The following is a 16,552-nucleotide window of genomic DNA, read 5'->3' as shown; positions in this document are numbered from 1 at the left end:
AAAGCTCTAAAGATATAGAGCAGGTTGCACAGAGGAGCCAAGAGGCCAGTGAAGAAGCTTGGCAACATGTGACCTCCAGAAGAGGTAAGCGGAATGTCCGGGTTCCAGTAACACAGACACAGGTAACTAACCGCTTTCATGTTCTCTCCACAGGTACCATTGCGGAGAGTGGACCAGATGATATGTCTGGGGGGAGAAAGCAGAAGGAGACTCCGCTGGTTGGGAGGCATGAGATGCGATGTCCTGAGGTTGGGGGTTCCACGACCACCACTCCCAAGAGGAGAAGGCGGGTGGTGGTGGTCGGGGACTCTCTCCTCCGGGGGACTGAGTCATCTATCTGCCGCCCTGACCGGGAAAACCGAGAAGTCTGCTGCTTGCCAGGGGCTAAGATTCGTGATGTGACGGAGAGACTGCCGAGACTCATCAAGCCCTCGGATCGCTACCCTTTCCTGCTTCTCCACGTGGGCACCAATGATACTGCCAAGAATGACCTTGAGCGGATCACTGCGGACTACGTGGCTCTGGGAAGAAGGATAAAGGAGTTGGAGGCACAAGTGGTGTTCTCGTCCATCCTCCCCGTGGAAGGAAAAGGCCTGGGTAGGGACCGTCGAATCGTGGAGGTCAACGAATGGCTACGCAGGTGGTGTCGGAGAGAAGGCTTTGGATTCTTTGACCATGGGATGGTGTTCCATGAAGGAGGAGTGCTGGGCAGAGACGGGCTCCATCTTACGAAGAGAGGGAAGAACATCTTTGCCAGCAGGCTGGCTAACCTAGTGAGGAGGGCTTTAAACTAGGTTCACCGGGGGAAGGAGACCAAAGCCCTGAGGTAAGTGGGAAAGCGGGATACCGGGAGGAAGCACAGGCAGGAATGTCTGTGAGGGGAGGGCTCCTGCCTCATACTGGGAATGAGGGACGATCAACAGGTTATCTCAAGTGCTTATATACAAATGCACAAAGCCTTGGAAACAAGCAGGGAGAACTGGAGGTCCTGGTGATGTCAAGGAATTATGACGTGATTGGAATAACAGAGACTTGGTGGGATAACTCACATGACTGGAGTACAGTCATGGATGGTTATAAACTGTTCAGGAAGGACAGGCAGGGCAGAAAAGGTGGGGGAGTAGCACTGTATGTAAGGGAGCAGTATGACTGCTCAGAGCTCCGGTACGAAACTGTGGAAAAACCTGAGTGTCTCTGGATTAAGTTTAGAAGTGTGTGCAACAAGAGTGATGTCATGGTGGGAGTCTGCTATAGACCACCGGACCAGGGGGATGAGGTGGATGAGGCTTTCTTCCGGCAACTCACGGAAACTACTAGATCGCATGCCCTGATTCTCATGGGTGACTTTAATTTTCCTGATATCTGCTGGGAGAGCAATACAGCGGTGCATAGACAATCCAGGAAGTTTTTGGAAAGCGTAGGGGACAATTTCCTGGTGCAAGTGCTAGGGGAGCCAACTAGGGGGAGCGCTTTTCTTGACCTGCTGCTCACAAACCAGGTAGAATTAGTGGGGGAAGCAAAAGTGGATGGGAATCTGGGAGGCAGTGACCATGAGTTGGTTGAGTTCAGGATCCTGACGCAGGGAAGAAAGGTAAGCAGCAGGATACGGACCCTGGACTTCAGGAAAGCAGACTTTGACTCCCTCAGGGAACAGATGGCCAGGATCCCCTGGGGGACTAACATGAAAGGGAAGGGAGTCCAGGAGAGCTGGCTGTATTTCAAGGAATCCCTGTTGAGGTTACAGGGACAAACCATCCCGATGAGTCGAAAGAATAGTAAATATGGCAGGCGACCAGCTTGGCTTAATGGTGAAATCCTAGCGGATCTTAAACATAAAAAAGAAGCTTACAAGAAGTGGAAGGTTGGACATATGACCAGGGAAGAGTATAAAAATATTGCTCGGGCATGTAGGAAAGATATCAGGAGGGCCAAATCGCACCTGGAGCTGCAGCTAGCAAGAGATGTCAAGAGTAACAAGAAGGGTTTCTTCAGGTATGTTGGCAACAAGAAGAAAGCCAAGGAAAGTGTGGGCCCCTTACTGAATGAGGGAGGCAAGCTAGTGACAGAGGATGTGGAAAAAGCTAATGTACTCAATGCTTTTTTTGCCTCTGTTTTCACTAACAAGGTCAGCTCCCAGACTGCTGTGCTGGGCATCACAAAATGGGGAAGAGATGGCCAGCCCTCTGTAGAGATAGAGGTGGTTAGGGACTATTTAGAAAAGCTGGACGTGCACAAGTCCATGGGGCCGGACGAATTGCATCCGAGAGTGCTGAAGGAATTGGCGGCTGTGATTGCAGAGCCCTTGGCCATTATCTTTGAAAACTCGTGGCGAACGGGGGAAGTCCCGGATGACTGGAAAAAGGCTAATGTAGTGCCCATCTTTAAAAAAGGGAAGAAGGAGGATCCTGGGAACTACAGGCCAGTCAGCCTCACCTCAGTCCCTGGAAAAATCATGGAGCAGGTCCTCAAAGAATCAATCCTGAAGCACTTAGAGGAGAGGAAAGTGATCAGGAACAGTCAGTATGGATTCACCAAGGGAAGGTCATGCCTGACTAATCTAATCGCCTTTTATGATGAGATTACTGGTTCTGTGGATGAAGGGAAAGCAGTGGATGTATTGTTTCTTGACTTTAGCAAAGCTTTTGACACGGTCTCCCACAGCATTCTTGTCAGCAAGTTAAGGAAGTATGGGCCGGATGAATGCACTATAAGGTGGGTAGACAGCTGGCTAGATTGTCGGGCTCAACGAGTAGTGATCAATGGCTCCATGTCTAGTTGGCAGCCGGTGTCAAGTGGAGTGCCCCAGGGGTCGGTCCTGGGGCCCGTTTTGTTCAATATCTTCATAAATGATCTGGAGGATGGTGTGGATTGCACTCTCAGCAAATTTGCGGATGATACTAAACTGGGAGGAGTGGTAGATACGCTGGAGGGGAGGGATAGGATACAGAAGGACCTAGACAAATTGGAGGATTGGGCCAAAAGAAATCTAATGAGGTTCAATAAGGATAAGTGCAGGGTCCTGCACTTAGGATGGAAGAATCCAGTGCACCGCTACAGACTAGGGACCGAATGGCTCGGCAGCAGTTCTGCGGAAAAGGACCTAGGGGTGACAGTGGACGAGAAGCTGGATATGAGTCAGCAGTGTGCCCTTGTTGCCAAGAAGGCCAATGGCATTTTGGGATGTATAAGTAGGGGCATAGCGAGCAGATCGAGGGACGTGATCGTTCCCCTCTATTCGACACTGGTGAGGCCTCATCTGGAGTACTGTGTCCAGTTTTGGGCCCCACACTACAAGAAGGATGTGGATAAATTGGAAAGAGTACAGCGAAGGGCAACAAAAATGATTAGGGGTCTAGAGCACATGACTTATGAGGAGAGGCTGAGGGAGCTGGGATTGTTTAGTCTGCAGAAGAGAAGAATGAGGGGGGATTTGATAGCTGCTTTCAACTACCTGAAAGGGGGTTTCAAAGAGGATGGCTCTAGACTGTTCTCAATGGTAGCAGATGACAGAACGAGGAGTAATGGTCTCAAGTTGCAATGGGGGAGGTTTAGATTGGATATTAGGAAAAACTTTTTCACTAAGAGGGTGGTGAAACACTGGAATGCGTTACCTAGGGAGGTGGTAGAATCTCCTTCCTTAGAGGTTTTTAAGGTCAGGCTTGACAAAGCCCTGGCTAGGATGATTTAACTGGGACTTGGTCCTGCTTTGAGCAGGGGGTTGGACTAGATGACCTTCTGGGGTCCCTTCCAACCCTGATATTCTATGATTCTATGATTCTATGAAAGACAGATGGGTATCATTTTCCCAAGGACTGAATGTAGACAACACATTTCCTCAACCTTTATAAAGGAAGTCAGAAGATGAGCTCATGCCCATCAGCCCTTTCACTTTCACATGCTTTACAGCAGGCTTAATCAAAGCCACAAACCCAAAATGGTGGGATCGTGCCCTGCTCCAGTTCTTGCATTGGTCTTTCACAATTCACCCAGGATAAAGACAAATTAGGCAGGCAAGTAAAATATTTTTAGACTTTCTTCATCCTAATGGCAAAGGTAAGAAAGTAAATTTTGTGTCTTGGCTGGTAAATCTGTAATAATTTTACATTGCTGATCTGAAGGGTCTCCCTGAAAAAACTCTAAGATCCTCTTGCTTACTCTAATACTACACTATATCTCATCACATTTCAATGTTCATCCTCTAGTTAATTCGTGGTGCAAGGGAAAAATCATTTTCCAAGAGAAACAGTCTCCACATGGAAAAAATGATGCTCTGTCTCATGCCAGCTCGTTTAGGTTTTTATAGCACACTTTCTTCAGAAGCTGAGCATTCTACTTTACCAGAGGGAGAACAGGCTCCCCCAATACTGGTGGGAGATTCCCACATGGTGGTTCCGTTGAATTAAGCTGCCAACCTTCTCTTGGTGCGAGGATAAGTGGGACAACCAGAAAGATGGGAGAGAGGAATTTAGGATGGAGGGGAGAGAGAAGAGTTGAAGGTGCTAACCGTGGAATCAACAGAGATGAGTGAGAAGTAAGATAGAAGGGTGCTCAGATTTGCAGAGAAATTAAGCGTGTTAATAGACTGAAGGTCTCAAAGGTTGAGCAGAAAAGTGGGGGAGGAGGTGGAGTGGGCAATACTGAAAGAAATAGTGATCAGAAAAGGGAAACTCTGATAGTGAAGTATGTTAGTGGGAACAGTACTAGTGACCCTACTGGCAACTGGGAGAATTGATGCAGAGATGAAGGTCAAAGGAAGATGGTAGGGAGTGGAAGAGGCAACACCATCTACCAGATCAATACGACAGGTGAGCATTTCTGGAGTAGGGGGTGGAAGATAAATGGGAGAAGAGGAAATCCAGGCACTGTAATCAATGAAAAATAGAGATGAGAAGCCTGTGGACAGTAACTAACAGGAGAGGGAGAAAGAAATTAATGCCTGATGGAGTACAGTTCAGAAGTGGAAAAGGTGGGAAGTGGCATGAGTGAGAAAGTAGTAGCTCAATACCTGGGCTGTGTGAGAATAGACCACTACAAGGATGCAGCTACAAAAGGGGTGTTGGAGAAGGGGGAAGCCAGTTTCAGTGAATACAAAGAGATGAAAGGAGCAAGAGGCAAAGCGGCCATGCAGGTCTAGTAGTCATCATTACCGATGACAATAATTTCAGTGCCCTAAGGTAATCATGTCAGTAGAGCTATGGGACCATTGTATAGAAACTTCCTCTACTCCCACTGCAGAACAAAACAAAAACAAAACAAAAAAAATTCACTGAGAGCAAAATTTAAGTATAAACACATTCACTCTAAGTGGGTGTGGCTGTATTTGCTTCCTAGTATTTGGATGTATATTTCTGGAATAAAGAAGCTATGGACTTATAAAATGGTGACCTCTTTACAACTGCTCCAAAAAAACCTTGTATATGGCCAGATTCAAATGGTAAGGTAAGCATAGTGAAGGATTTTAAATTACAGTGCAACCACTAGCTCAGGAAAGTTTTTTTTTTTTTAGTTTTATAATCTGCATAGACAATTGTATAGTTTAAAGGTTAACAGGTCTAAAAATAAAATAAATCAAAATTAAGTATTAAGAGAAGATGGCACCATTAGTCTATAAATATATTACTGATTATAAATAATGAGGCAAAGTTACTAACTCTGATCACAGACTTGCTGGATTGTTAGAAGTATATGTTCTCTTACAGTAGCAACCTTGGAACACCTCTTCCTGTGTGAAGAAGCCAGCTTCCATCTTTCCATGCTCCAGTGAAGAGCTCGCAAAGCACTTCTTTATGTGGCTAACTGTCTCCTACCACTAATGCTCCAGAGATAGCTTGCAGACCATGGGCTATTTTGACACGGTATCATGATACAATATTATGAACAGGGCTAATGCAAGCTGGTTCACTTTTTTTCTGAACTACTTGTACAGTTACAAAAACCTGTTATGTCATTAAAAAAGCCACTTCCAGAGCAATTGTTCCAAGAAGCAAACATACACAAACACCTGTAAATCAATGAAACTTGACAGAGGCAGAACTAATCTCATTTCCTCAATCCCTTGCTGGGGAGACTTACAGTATTTTGACCTTAACATTTTGGCATGTGGGAAGGGAGAGGGCACACGTTCATCAGATTTCCAAACGAAACTATTAATCTTTGGAATTTGCAATATCCAAGGAGGTTGAGATAGATCACAAAAGTAATTATTCAGTCCCAAACCGCATGAGACATTCTTGTTTGTGTACATGCACTAACTTTTTTGTTTAATGCATTCACAATGTTGCTAAGCCTCATGATTTTTATCATGAGCTTTGTGACTTTTGCTGTTTTTCTCAAAGCCCAGATCCCAGCGTCATTTGATTGCATGAGACTCATCTTTCATGGGGAAAAAAAACTCTCTAGCTTTCACAGTTGCTTGGGGGGGGGGGGGGAGAAACACTTGAAAGCAAGATGGACCTACCTCCATTTACCCCTGCTGAGGATCAGGCCCAGAAAGTTTATCTACATTACGTGCAAAGCCAAAAAAATTTCAGCTCAACCATCCCCTTTGAGCACCTCCACCATCCACAAAAATCCAAAGGGTAGCTGCCAGACAGGCTAAGTTTTCCTCCAGGGATTTCCTGTAATGGATGCCAGGGATTCGTTGCCTCTCCTGACCAGTCAAGGTCTAGCTTTGTGTCAGGCTATTCCATTAGTCACATGTCTAGCTCTAAGAAGTCCTCTAATTGGCTGGGAAAGAGGGCACTGCACCCACTTTATGCAGAGCTAGGGTAGAGCAAAGAGCCACTCCAGCTTTCATCCTGCTTGCAGCAGGGTTTCTCTCTACCTGCTGTGGGGTAGGACTTAGACCCAGTTGTTGGTCCTTTTCGCAGGATACTGCATTTAATTAATAAATAGAGAGAGTTTTTATGTTGACTAATCACTGCGTTCTCTTTTCTGCTGTGGCCAAGCCAGAATCATGTTCTGGCTTCCATATGATCCAGCATTTTGTGTCAGAACTTTTGGGGGACTGTGTCGTCTTTGCCAAAACTTACATTTTGTCATCTCTTTGCTCTCTTCATAACATAATATGCAGAGGCCACACTGGTAGCTGGGTCCAAGTAACTGTGTTTACTAACTATATACAAATATACAAGGCCTCGCTATCTGTACACACTGCTACTCTGGCAGCGTTCTGACAGCTCCTGCAATGGAAAATAGGGAGGCCCACTAGAGGGCTCCCAAACCATTTATAGCAGAGGTGGGCAAACTACAGCGGCCCACGGGACCATTCTGCCTGGCCCCTGAGCTCCTAGCCCGGGAGGCTAGCCCCGGCCCCTCCCCTGCTATTCCCCCTCCCCCACAGCCTCAGCTCACTGCGCCGCCAGCACAGTGCTCTGGGCAGCGGGGCTGCAAGCTCCTGGGGCAGCACAACTGCAGAGCCCGACCTGACCCGGTGCTCTGTGCTGCACAGTGGCGTTGTTGGCTCCAGCTGGCAGTGCGGCTGTAGCAGCGCCAGCCACCGGTGCTCCAGGCAGCGCGGTAAGGGGGCAGGGAGCGGGGAAGGAGAGTTGAATAGTGGGCAGCGTGGTTCAGTGGGTGGTCAGGGGCCGGGAAACAGGAGGGTTGAATGGGGGCAGAGTTTCTGGGGGCGGTCAGGGAGAAGGGGTTGTTGGGTGGGTAACGGGTCCTGGGGGGGGCAGTCAGGAAGGAGGGGGGGGTTGGATGGGGCAGTGGGGGGCAGTTAGGGGTGAGGAGGTCCAGAGACAGTCAGGGGACAGAGGGGGGGTGTTTGGGGCAGGGGTTTTGGGGGGCCGTCAGGGAAGGGGGGGTTGGATGAGGCAGGAGTCCCGGGGGGCCATCAGGTAGCGAGAAGGGGGGGTGTCGGATAAGGGGTGGGGGTCAGGCCACGCCTGGTGTTTGGGGAGGCACAGCCTCCCCTAACCGGCCCTCCATACAATTTCTGAAACCCAATGTGGCCCTCAGGCCAAAAAGTTTGCCCGTCCCTGGTTTATAGGGATATCACCCAGTTCCTACACATTGCAAATACATTATCCAGTTTCTGTAGGGATAGTAGGGAGGGGTATATATCTCCCAGAATTGTGGTATTGGGCATATCCCTGGGGCTGAGACTGAATGGTGGAGATAGCCTGGTATCTGGCTCAATGGCAGCTCTAATCCTCTTGAAATTTGTTGGTAAGGAGGAGGGGGGGATTTGTGATCCAAGCCCTGTATGCAAGCCCAGTTGGACTGGGCTGTTTATCAGGATGGAAAACTGTTTTGACAGTGGGGAGAAAGGGTGAAATATGGCTGGGCAGAAGCTGCAGCCACCCTTTGCAGAGGCTATAGTTATTCTCTTCTTTCCTTTGCTTATGCTCTTGATGTTTGTTTATTTAGCAAAAAATTGCTGTCTTTGTGCCACAGACTATCCTTAGATTCTAAGGTGGTGTCTTGGTGCTCCCACAAGCCACAGAGGGAACAGAAAAATGGTTTGCACATTCAAGTACCTATTTGCACAATTACTTCTTAATATACACCTATATACCTGTGGAGGTATGCACACATTTTCAGCTGCTTCATAGGTCCCTGCATGGACCTCATTGCATCAGAGCCTTAGTTAGCAAGGTTTCAAGATACAGTCTTCTTTAGGCAGTCACATTAGTGTATCCACTAAAGAATTGCAAATTGATTAACTAATATTTGAATCTTTAAGTATTGTTACCACGCAAAATTTTATGAGGAAACCACCCAAAACTTTAGTGTTTCTGCTTAAAAGAAGCTCCAGAAAAGAACTGCAAGGAAGTAAAGACAAATGCATTGGCAAATCCACACAGGGAAGCTGATATGACATCTGCTCTCCCTAAAAAGATCAAATCTCTTGTGTACAGATTCAATAAACTCAAAAAAAGTATATTCTACCCAGAAAATGCATGTATTTTTGTAGACCGTATGTTTTGGATAATGCATTTTATGAATTTCTTGGAGATGTCAGTTTTTCCTTGTACCTTCTAATTATCACTTTGCTTGTCTTTGAAGTAATATTTAGCATTAGTAAGACTAAAAGTCAGGAAGTAGAAACTATTAACTGGCATAATGCGCGTCACAATCTGCCTTTTCCTTGTTTGCAAACAAATAATCATAAGAAGAGCTATAACCCCAAAACACTATATTTGTGCATGATTTGACATTTCTCTAATACAGCTACTGGACTGCAGATACTCTAGGATAGATCCTCAGATGGTATAAATTATGCTGATGCAAACTGGGGATTAAGCTAGTGTAAACTGAAGTTACAGGTGCTTTTTGACAATTTAGATCAGCTGAGGATCTGCTCCCAAATTTTTTTTTAATTAAAATTTTGATTTTAGAGTTTTGTGCACTAGTAGAATAGTGGTAATAGACTTGAGTCTAATTACATTTTAAATCAATTCTCCCTTTATACAGTCCACCCCTTTTTATTCAGTCAACTCAGAAAATAGTTGCCCAACTGCTATGCCCACAATACGAAAAAAATCCTTTGCATACTTTAAGTTAAACATAAAGCTATCCCTATATATTTACAATACCATTTGATTATTATTTATCAATATACATGTTCATTCCCTGCCCCCCACCCCCAAAAAAACCCAACAACAGTGCAGGGAGAGTCCTCATCTCCCCCATCCCTAACTCTTTAAAGAGTAAATAGATCCTGATCAATGGCCCCTCTCTAACTGTTCAGCTGGGAATCTTGGCATCTTTCAGAAACTTGATGGACTTTGGGATAGGACTTAACTTATCTTTTATAAAAATAGGCAAAGCCAGTATTGTTTTAGTTGATTTTATTAAGAACTCTAAATTGCCGTTCTAGACCACAGTCTTTGCTTCAATTCACAATGGCTACCACTTTTAGCCAGAAACACATGGTCTCCCCCCTTGCCCAACTTGAAGTTATGAAGTAAAGAACCATACTTACCGGCCTTAATGTGAACATCCTGACTTCTGATTTTCCCTGAAGGATTTTCAGCTGTGCAATAGTAAGTGTTATCATGGATTAAGTTATTAAAGCTTGAAGGAGGGAAAGGGAAAATTTGGAGAGTGCCATTAGGGTGGACGTGGCGGATCCCTGGGACATCATAGATCTCCTCGCCCGTTGCTAGGTACCATCTGAGTGTCACAGGAGGGATTCCTGCTGCAGGACAGGGCACCAGTGTCCCTGTGGTGCTAGCAAACACTACCTCTTGCAAAGATGCATTGACAAAATACAGGCTGGCATGTAGATCTTCACTGAAAACTGCAAGATAAAACAGACAAATGTGTATTTAACAGCTAAGAAAATATTACTGCACATATCACAATTTTACACCTACAACTTAGTAGTATGATAGTGATGCTCAGGATTTTTCTGCTCCTTTAAGTAATTTCTTTTTGTAAAACACACACATCACAATCAATTTTGAACTGTTATGACAGTTGATGGAGGTAACTAGAGCAACTGGATCCTAATATAGGATATGACAATTTGTTTCTGTGTTTTGTCAGAAAAAAACAACCAAAAAGCTATGGATCTCAAAACACAAAACAAAGGAGTTACTCCCCAGCAAGATTACCATTAGTCTGGAAAGAAGCAAATTAGATCACCTTTCCCATTGCTGATCCAGTATTCTTGCTAAGACCAGTCAAATACTAGTAATAATTTACTTCAGTGAAACTTTCAGTAACTACAGTTTGCTGTCTGTCAAAGACTGTTAGATTTATAAACAGAATTTGCTTTTATGTATTTTTCATCTCTGAGGTATATCAAACAATGTAATGAGAAGAACTGAGCAACTAATGAAAAAAGTAACAAGACATTTGTAGAAAAAAATTATTTGACCAGCACTAGTAAAAAGAGTTGGATACTTTTAGTAGAGAGACTGTTTAAGGCTAACATGTCAACTATAGTTCGCTCAGCAATAGCTCCCCCGTGGCCTTGGGCAATAGATCATGTTATACTGAGAGGGCAAATACTGGTCAGGATAGGAAGTTATCTCCCTATTCTTTTAAGAAGGCTAGCCAGGAGATCATTACCTTCTACCCAGAAAGCCCCAAATAAGCAGAAGGGACCTCACTTTGTTTCATCCAAAGTATTACACCTCTAATACAGCAGCATCTCCCTACTGCTCTGTGTTTGAGAACATGTCAGTGGAAAGCTTTAGTTCTGCATTTCTAGAAATTGGGATTTTTTTTAACTGTACAATCATACCAGTGCATTATATATTTTTGCATTTAATATACATATAGTGTTCACCCTAAAAACTAGCCAGTTCTACTTTAGACAAATAGATAAGGTTGCATTATAAGCTGCATTTCCACTTCACTACAGCTTGAATCTATAAACATTGAAGTAAAGTTACCCAATAAAGAGTAACTGACAAATTTTAAAAAGGTATCTATTGTGTATCAGGCCAGATTAAACATCTGCCAGAGAGTTCAATACTAGCCTTTATCTGCAAAATGTATTATCTTGTGTTGGGGATAAAGAACCCCTAGCAACCACAAAGCTAATCTTTACAGGGTGCTATCTACTTCGCTACTCAACCTTATGGTGGTTGGCTGTGGGAGACGGAGGGTTTCCTTACTTCTCCAGCCGACTAAGGGGGTGGGTGATAAGGAAGGAATAAGTCCTGCTACCTCTTTGAAGAGCATAATAGGTTGGAATAAGTGACCCTTCATGGTGACCCCCCACAAATAAAGATGAGGGTTGGCCTGGCACCCCCAGAAGACTTCAATGGGAGAGATCCTCTAGACCCATTAGGTAGCAGGAAAAGCAGATTGTCCACCTAAAAGACAGCAAAGCTGAGTGGAGAGGGATTTCTGGGGAAATCTCGGGAGACAGGTTGAAATGATCTTGTAGGTTTAGGAATCTGAATCTTCTTCTAGTGGACTGACAGGGAATGGCTTACAGCCATCCCTGGCAAACAGATATTACAGGTGCTGGTTCAGAGTAACACATATGAAACAGATCCTTCAAGGTTGGTTCAGCCATGATCAAAACTTGATTTTATTTTTTTGTTGTTTTAAAGTAAAGCAAACAGATATTAACAGAATACATACAGCAAGAAGATGGTGCCATTTCTATATAGTCAGATTTCTGATTATAGCCACACTTTAAAGTAGGGAACAAAACTGATTGTAACAGGATAGAGAATGAAAAAAATGTGGAAGTCACCATTGTTCATTTAACTATAAGAGCTATTCTCTATAATTAGAACTGAAATATTGTTCAACATATTTTAATATTCATCTCCAAAGAAGAGACACTCACAATAATAAATATATTGTACAATCGCCAGCTCTTAATATGCTGTGCTGCAACTCAACAGAAGGTCAGGTATAACCAGTAGGTTTTCTGATTTAGGATGAAGAGGCGGATACCAAATGGTCAGTGTCATAAAATAGAGAAATTATCAGACATTAAGTTTGGTGCCTTACATAGACCGTAACTTTTCCATGCACAATTTAAATCAAAATGCTATGCAAGTGAACTGGATACATATTAAATGCTATAATACACCTTTAAGAAAATATCATATATTTCAGTTGCATGGTATCCCATGTAGCAACTTTTAATACTCCCGACTAACTTTTCATCCATCTGCTTATAGAATAATGCTTCACTTTAAAGTAGCATCTAGTACACATTCATCTTAATGGAAGACACATGCATATATCAAAAAGAATCCCTGGAAAGTAATTGTAATGATATAATATACACACAAACAGAAGATCCAGATGTATTTTGTTGCTGAGCACAATGTACAAGCTGTTTGGATGCATACTACAGAAAAAAATCCAGAACGGGATAAATGTGCAGTATTGTTCATTAAAGAGCTATATCTACTATGCTTCATAGAAAAAAGTAATTTGCTGAACAGATGAGGTACCAAAAATTAACTGAAACTGAGATAAGGGGGAAATACAATTATATGCTGTTGTACCTTAAAATTGGTTAACTATTAACATAAAAAATATGGGGGCTTAGTCAGGAGAGCAGCAATCAGACCATACCTGATGCTACTGGACAGAGCAGAAGGGGTAACTGATGAAAGTAGTCAGGTTAAGGGTGAAAACAAAGAGATGAAAGCTTGACATAGGAAAGAGAGTATGAATACAAGCAATGGATAAGAAGATCAGACAGTCGTTGGAACGAACCCATAAACTTTTCAGAAAAACTAAGACTAAAAAATAAGATAAACTTATTTCTTTATTTATTTTAAAAACTGGATCTAAAGCTGATTTGAAGAAGCCAATCCACATTTCCCAGCATATAGCACAACATGCTATAGATACAAGTAAACAAATTTAGGCCTTGTTCATGCAAATTGTTCTGCGTGGGCAGACCCCGCACTCACAAAAACATCCACTGAAGAGACTTAGGAGGTCTGCCTATGTGGAGCAAGTTGCAGGGCCCTGGAGCTGATATGAATCCAGACTGGACTTTAACTTTCTCCCCTAAACCAAAACCTATTTACAGGGTTAGACTGGGTCTAATAGCCACCCATTTTGGTAAGTATAGTCTAGTAATTATCCTCTCTCCCAGCTTGAGAGCCACTAGGTTCCTACAGCTCTGTAATAAGTCATGACTCCCTTGTCCCTACATGTACTCTGTATTTGAAGGTCTTAGGACAAGGCCAGCCAGTCTAATAATTCTTTGGCTTGATCCATATTGCTGGTGTCTACAGGTGTCTCTTGCTCCTGAGTTCACACCGCACTAGACAGGACACAATAGGAGCTGCTATAACTGTCGATTATACAGTGGGATCAAAGGCAAAAGGAAGATGAGGTCACTCAGTGTCTGCAGGGGGAGTCATAGTAACTGTGAGAGAGAGCTAGACATAGGAATTACCATAGCGATACAGGCCAGTGGAGAGGTCCATCTAGCTGTAGTATAAAATCCTGTCTCCAACAGTGATCAGTACCAATTTTGGGGATGATGAAAAACTCTGCAGGAAGCAGTTATAGGATAATCTGCCCCAGGGAAAGTTTCAAGGAAGTTTTCCCCTAACCCTCGTTAATTATTGGTTTATGCTCTGAATCATGGGGATATAGATCCCCTCCACAACTGTTCATTACTTTTTTTTATTCTTGCTGTCTCAACTCAAATATTCATGTTATCCATACAGTGTCCAACACTTTTTTGAATCCTATTATTCTCCAACTCCATTAAACTCATTGCCACATAATTTAATTGAGGCTAACTGAGTTGTATATTCCTTTTATCAGTTTTAAATATGCTGTCTTTCCTGTGCCACTGAATACTCAAAATTTTATTTCTTTTTATATTCTTGTCTATTTGCTCTTCAAATTCCATTCTAACGCTCATAGTTTCTTCTAAAGATAGAAGGATTGTAGACCTAATTTCCTTCTACTGTAAAGTAATGAAAAGTTAAGTGAGTGGTCTAGAGCATATATAATAATACTGCAGGAAGGGAGGAATAGATGCCTAGAGCCATGAGCCCACAGCATGTTTCTAAGGATGGAGAATGTTCCGGGGATCACTGTAAAATCATGAAAAAGAAAGGAGAGTAAACAATAAATTGAAGAGGGAGCCTGAAAAGATTTGGACAAGTATTCAACCTTTTACAGATTATTTGAACTTCATTTCATGAGATTTAACCATTGCAGGTTTGTAGAGAGTAACACTCCTTTGTCAAAAAGAAAAAGAGTATTTCTGGCACCTTAGAGACTAACACATTTATTTGAGCATAAGCTTTCATGAGCTACAGCTCACTTCATCAGATGCATTCAGTGGAAAATACAGTGGGGAGATTTATATACATAGAGAACGTGAAACAACGGGTGTTACCATACACACTGTAACCAGAGTGATCACTTAAGGTGAGCTATTTCCAGCAGGAAAACGGGGGGAGGGAGGGGTGGCGAATCTTTTGTAGTGATAATCAAGGTGGGCCATTTTCAGCAATTGACAAGAACGTCTGAGGAACAGTGCGGAGAGGGGAGAGGGGGACGAAATAAACATGGGGAAATAGTTTTACTTTGTGTAATGACCCATTCACTCCCAGTCTTTATTCAAGCCTAAATTAATTGTATCCAGTTTGCAAAATTAATTCCAATTCTGCAGTCTCTCATTGGAGTCTGTTTTTGAAGTTTTTTTGTTGAAGAATTGCAACTTTTAGGTCTGTAATCGAGTGATCAAAGTGATTGAAGTGTTTCCAACTGGTTTTTGAATGTTATCATTCTTGACGTCTGATTTGTGTCCATTTATTCTTTTACATAGAGACTGTCCAGTTTGACCAATGTACATGGCAGAGGGGTATTACTGGCACATGATGGCATAGATCACATTGGTAGATGTTCAGGTGAACGAGCCTCTGATAGTGTGGTGATGTGATTAGGCCCTATGATGGAGTCCCCCGAATAGATATATGGAAACAGTTGGCAACGGGCTTTGTTGCAAGGATAGGTTCCTGGGTTAATGGTTCTGTTGTGTGGTGTGTGGTTGCTGGTGAGTATTTGCTTCAGGTTGGGGGGCTGTCTGTAAGCAAGGACTGGCCTGTCTCCCAAGATCTGTGAGAGTGATGGGTCATCCTTCAGGATAGGTTGTAGATCCTTGATGATGATTGGAGAGGTTTTAGTTGGGGGCTGAAGGTGATGGCTAGTGGTGTTCTGTTATTTTCTTTGTTGGGCCTGTACTGTAGTAGGTGACTTCTGGGTACTCTTCTGGCTCTGTCAATCTGTTTCTTCACTTCAGCAGGTGGGTATTGTAGTTGTAAGAATGCTTGATAGAGATCTTGTAGGTGTTTGTCTCTGTCTGAGGTGTTGGAGCAAATGCGGTTGTATCGTAGAGCTTGGCTGTAGACAATGGATCGTGTGGTGTGGTCTGGATGAAAGCTGGAGGCATGTAGATAAGTATAGCAGTCAATAGGTTTCCGGTATGGGATGGTGGTTATGTGACCATCGCTTATTAGCACCGTAGTGTCCAGGAAATGGATCTCTTGTGGGGACTGGTCCAGGCTGAGGTTGATGGTGGGATGGAAATTGTTGAAATCATGGTGGAATTCCTCAAGGGCTTCTTTTCCTTGGGTCCAGATGATGAAGATGTCATAAATGTAGTGCAAGTAGAGTAGGGGCATTAGGGGACGAGAGCTGAGGAAGTGTTGTTCTAAGTAAGCCATAAAAATGTTGGCATTCTGTGGGGCCATGCGGGAACCCATAGCAGTGCTGCTGATTTGAAGGTATACATTGTCCCCAAATGTGAAATAGTTATGGGTGAGGACAAAGTCACAAAGTTCAGCCACCAGGTTTGCCATGACATTATCGGGGATACTGTTCCTGACGGCTTGTAGTCTATCTTTGTGTAGAATGTAGGTGTAGAGGGCTTCTACATCCATAGTGTTCAGGATGGTGTTTTCAGGAAGATCACCGATGTATTGTAGTTTCCTCAGGAAGTGAGAAGTGCCATGACTTCAATAATTTCCATCCCACCATCAACCTCAGCCTGGACCAGTCTGCACAAGAGATCCATTTCCTGGACACTACGGTGCTAATAAGCGATGGTCACATAACCACCATCCTATACCGGAAACCTATTGAC

At 43.5% G+C, this 16,552-nt stretch overlaps 1 protein-coding gene across 1 annotated transcript in view; it reads right to left on the bottom strand.

Moving 5' to 3' along the window:
- The window catches only part of DSCAM (DS cell adhesion molecule), a 636,299-nt gene that overhangs the window by 542,741 nt on the left and 77,006 nt on the right, over window positions 1-16,552 (bottom strand). Inside the window, 1 exon segment of the mRNA XM_038408200.2 lies at window positions 9,932-10,249. Coding sequence (XP_038264128.1) covers window positions 9,932-10,249 — 318 coding nt within the window.

This window comes from Dermochelys coriacea, chromosome 1 (assembly GCF_009764565.3).
Source record: "Dermochelys coriacea isolate rDerCor1 chromosome 1, rDerCor1.pri.v4, whole genome shotgun sequence".
Taxonomy (NCBI): Eukaryota; Metazoa; Chordata; order Testudines; family Dermochelyidae; genus Dermochelys; species Dermochelys coriacea.
This window is presented reverse-complemented; position numbering and strand designations above follow the sequence as displayed.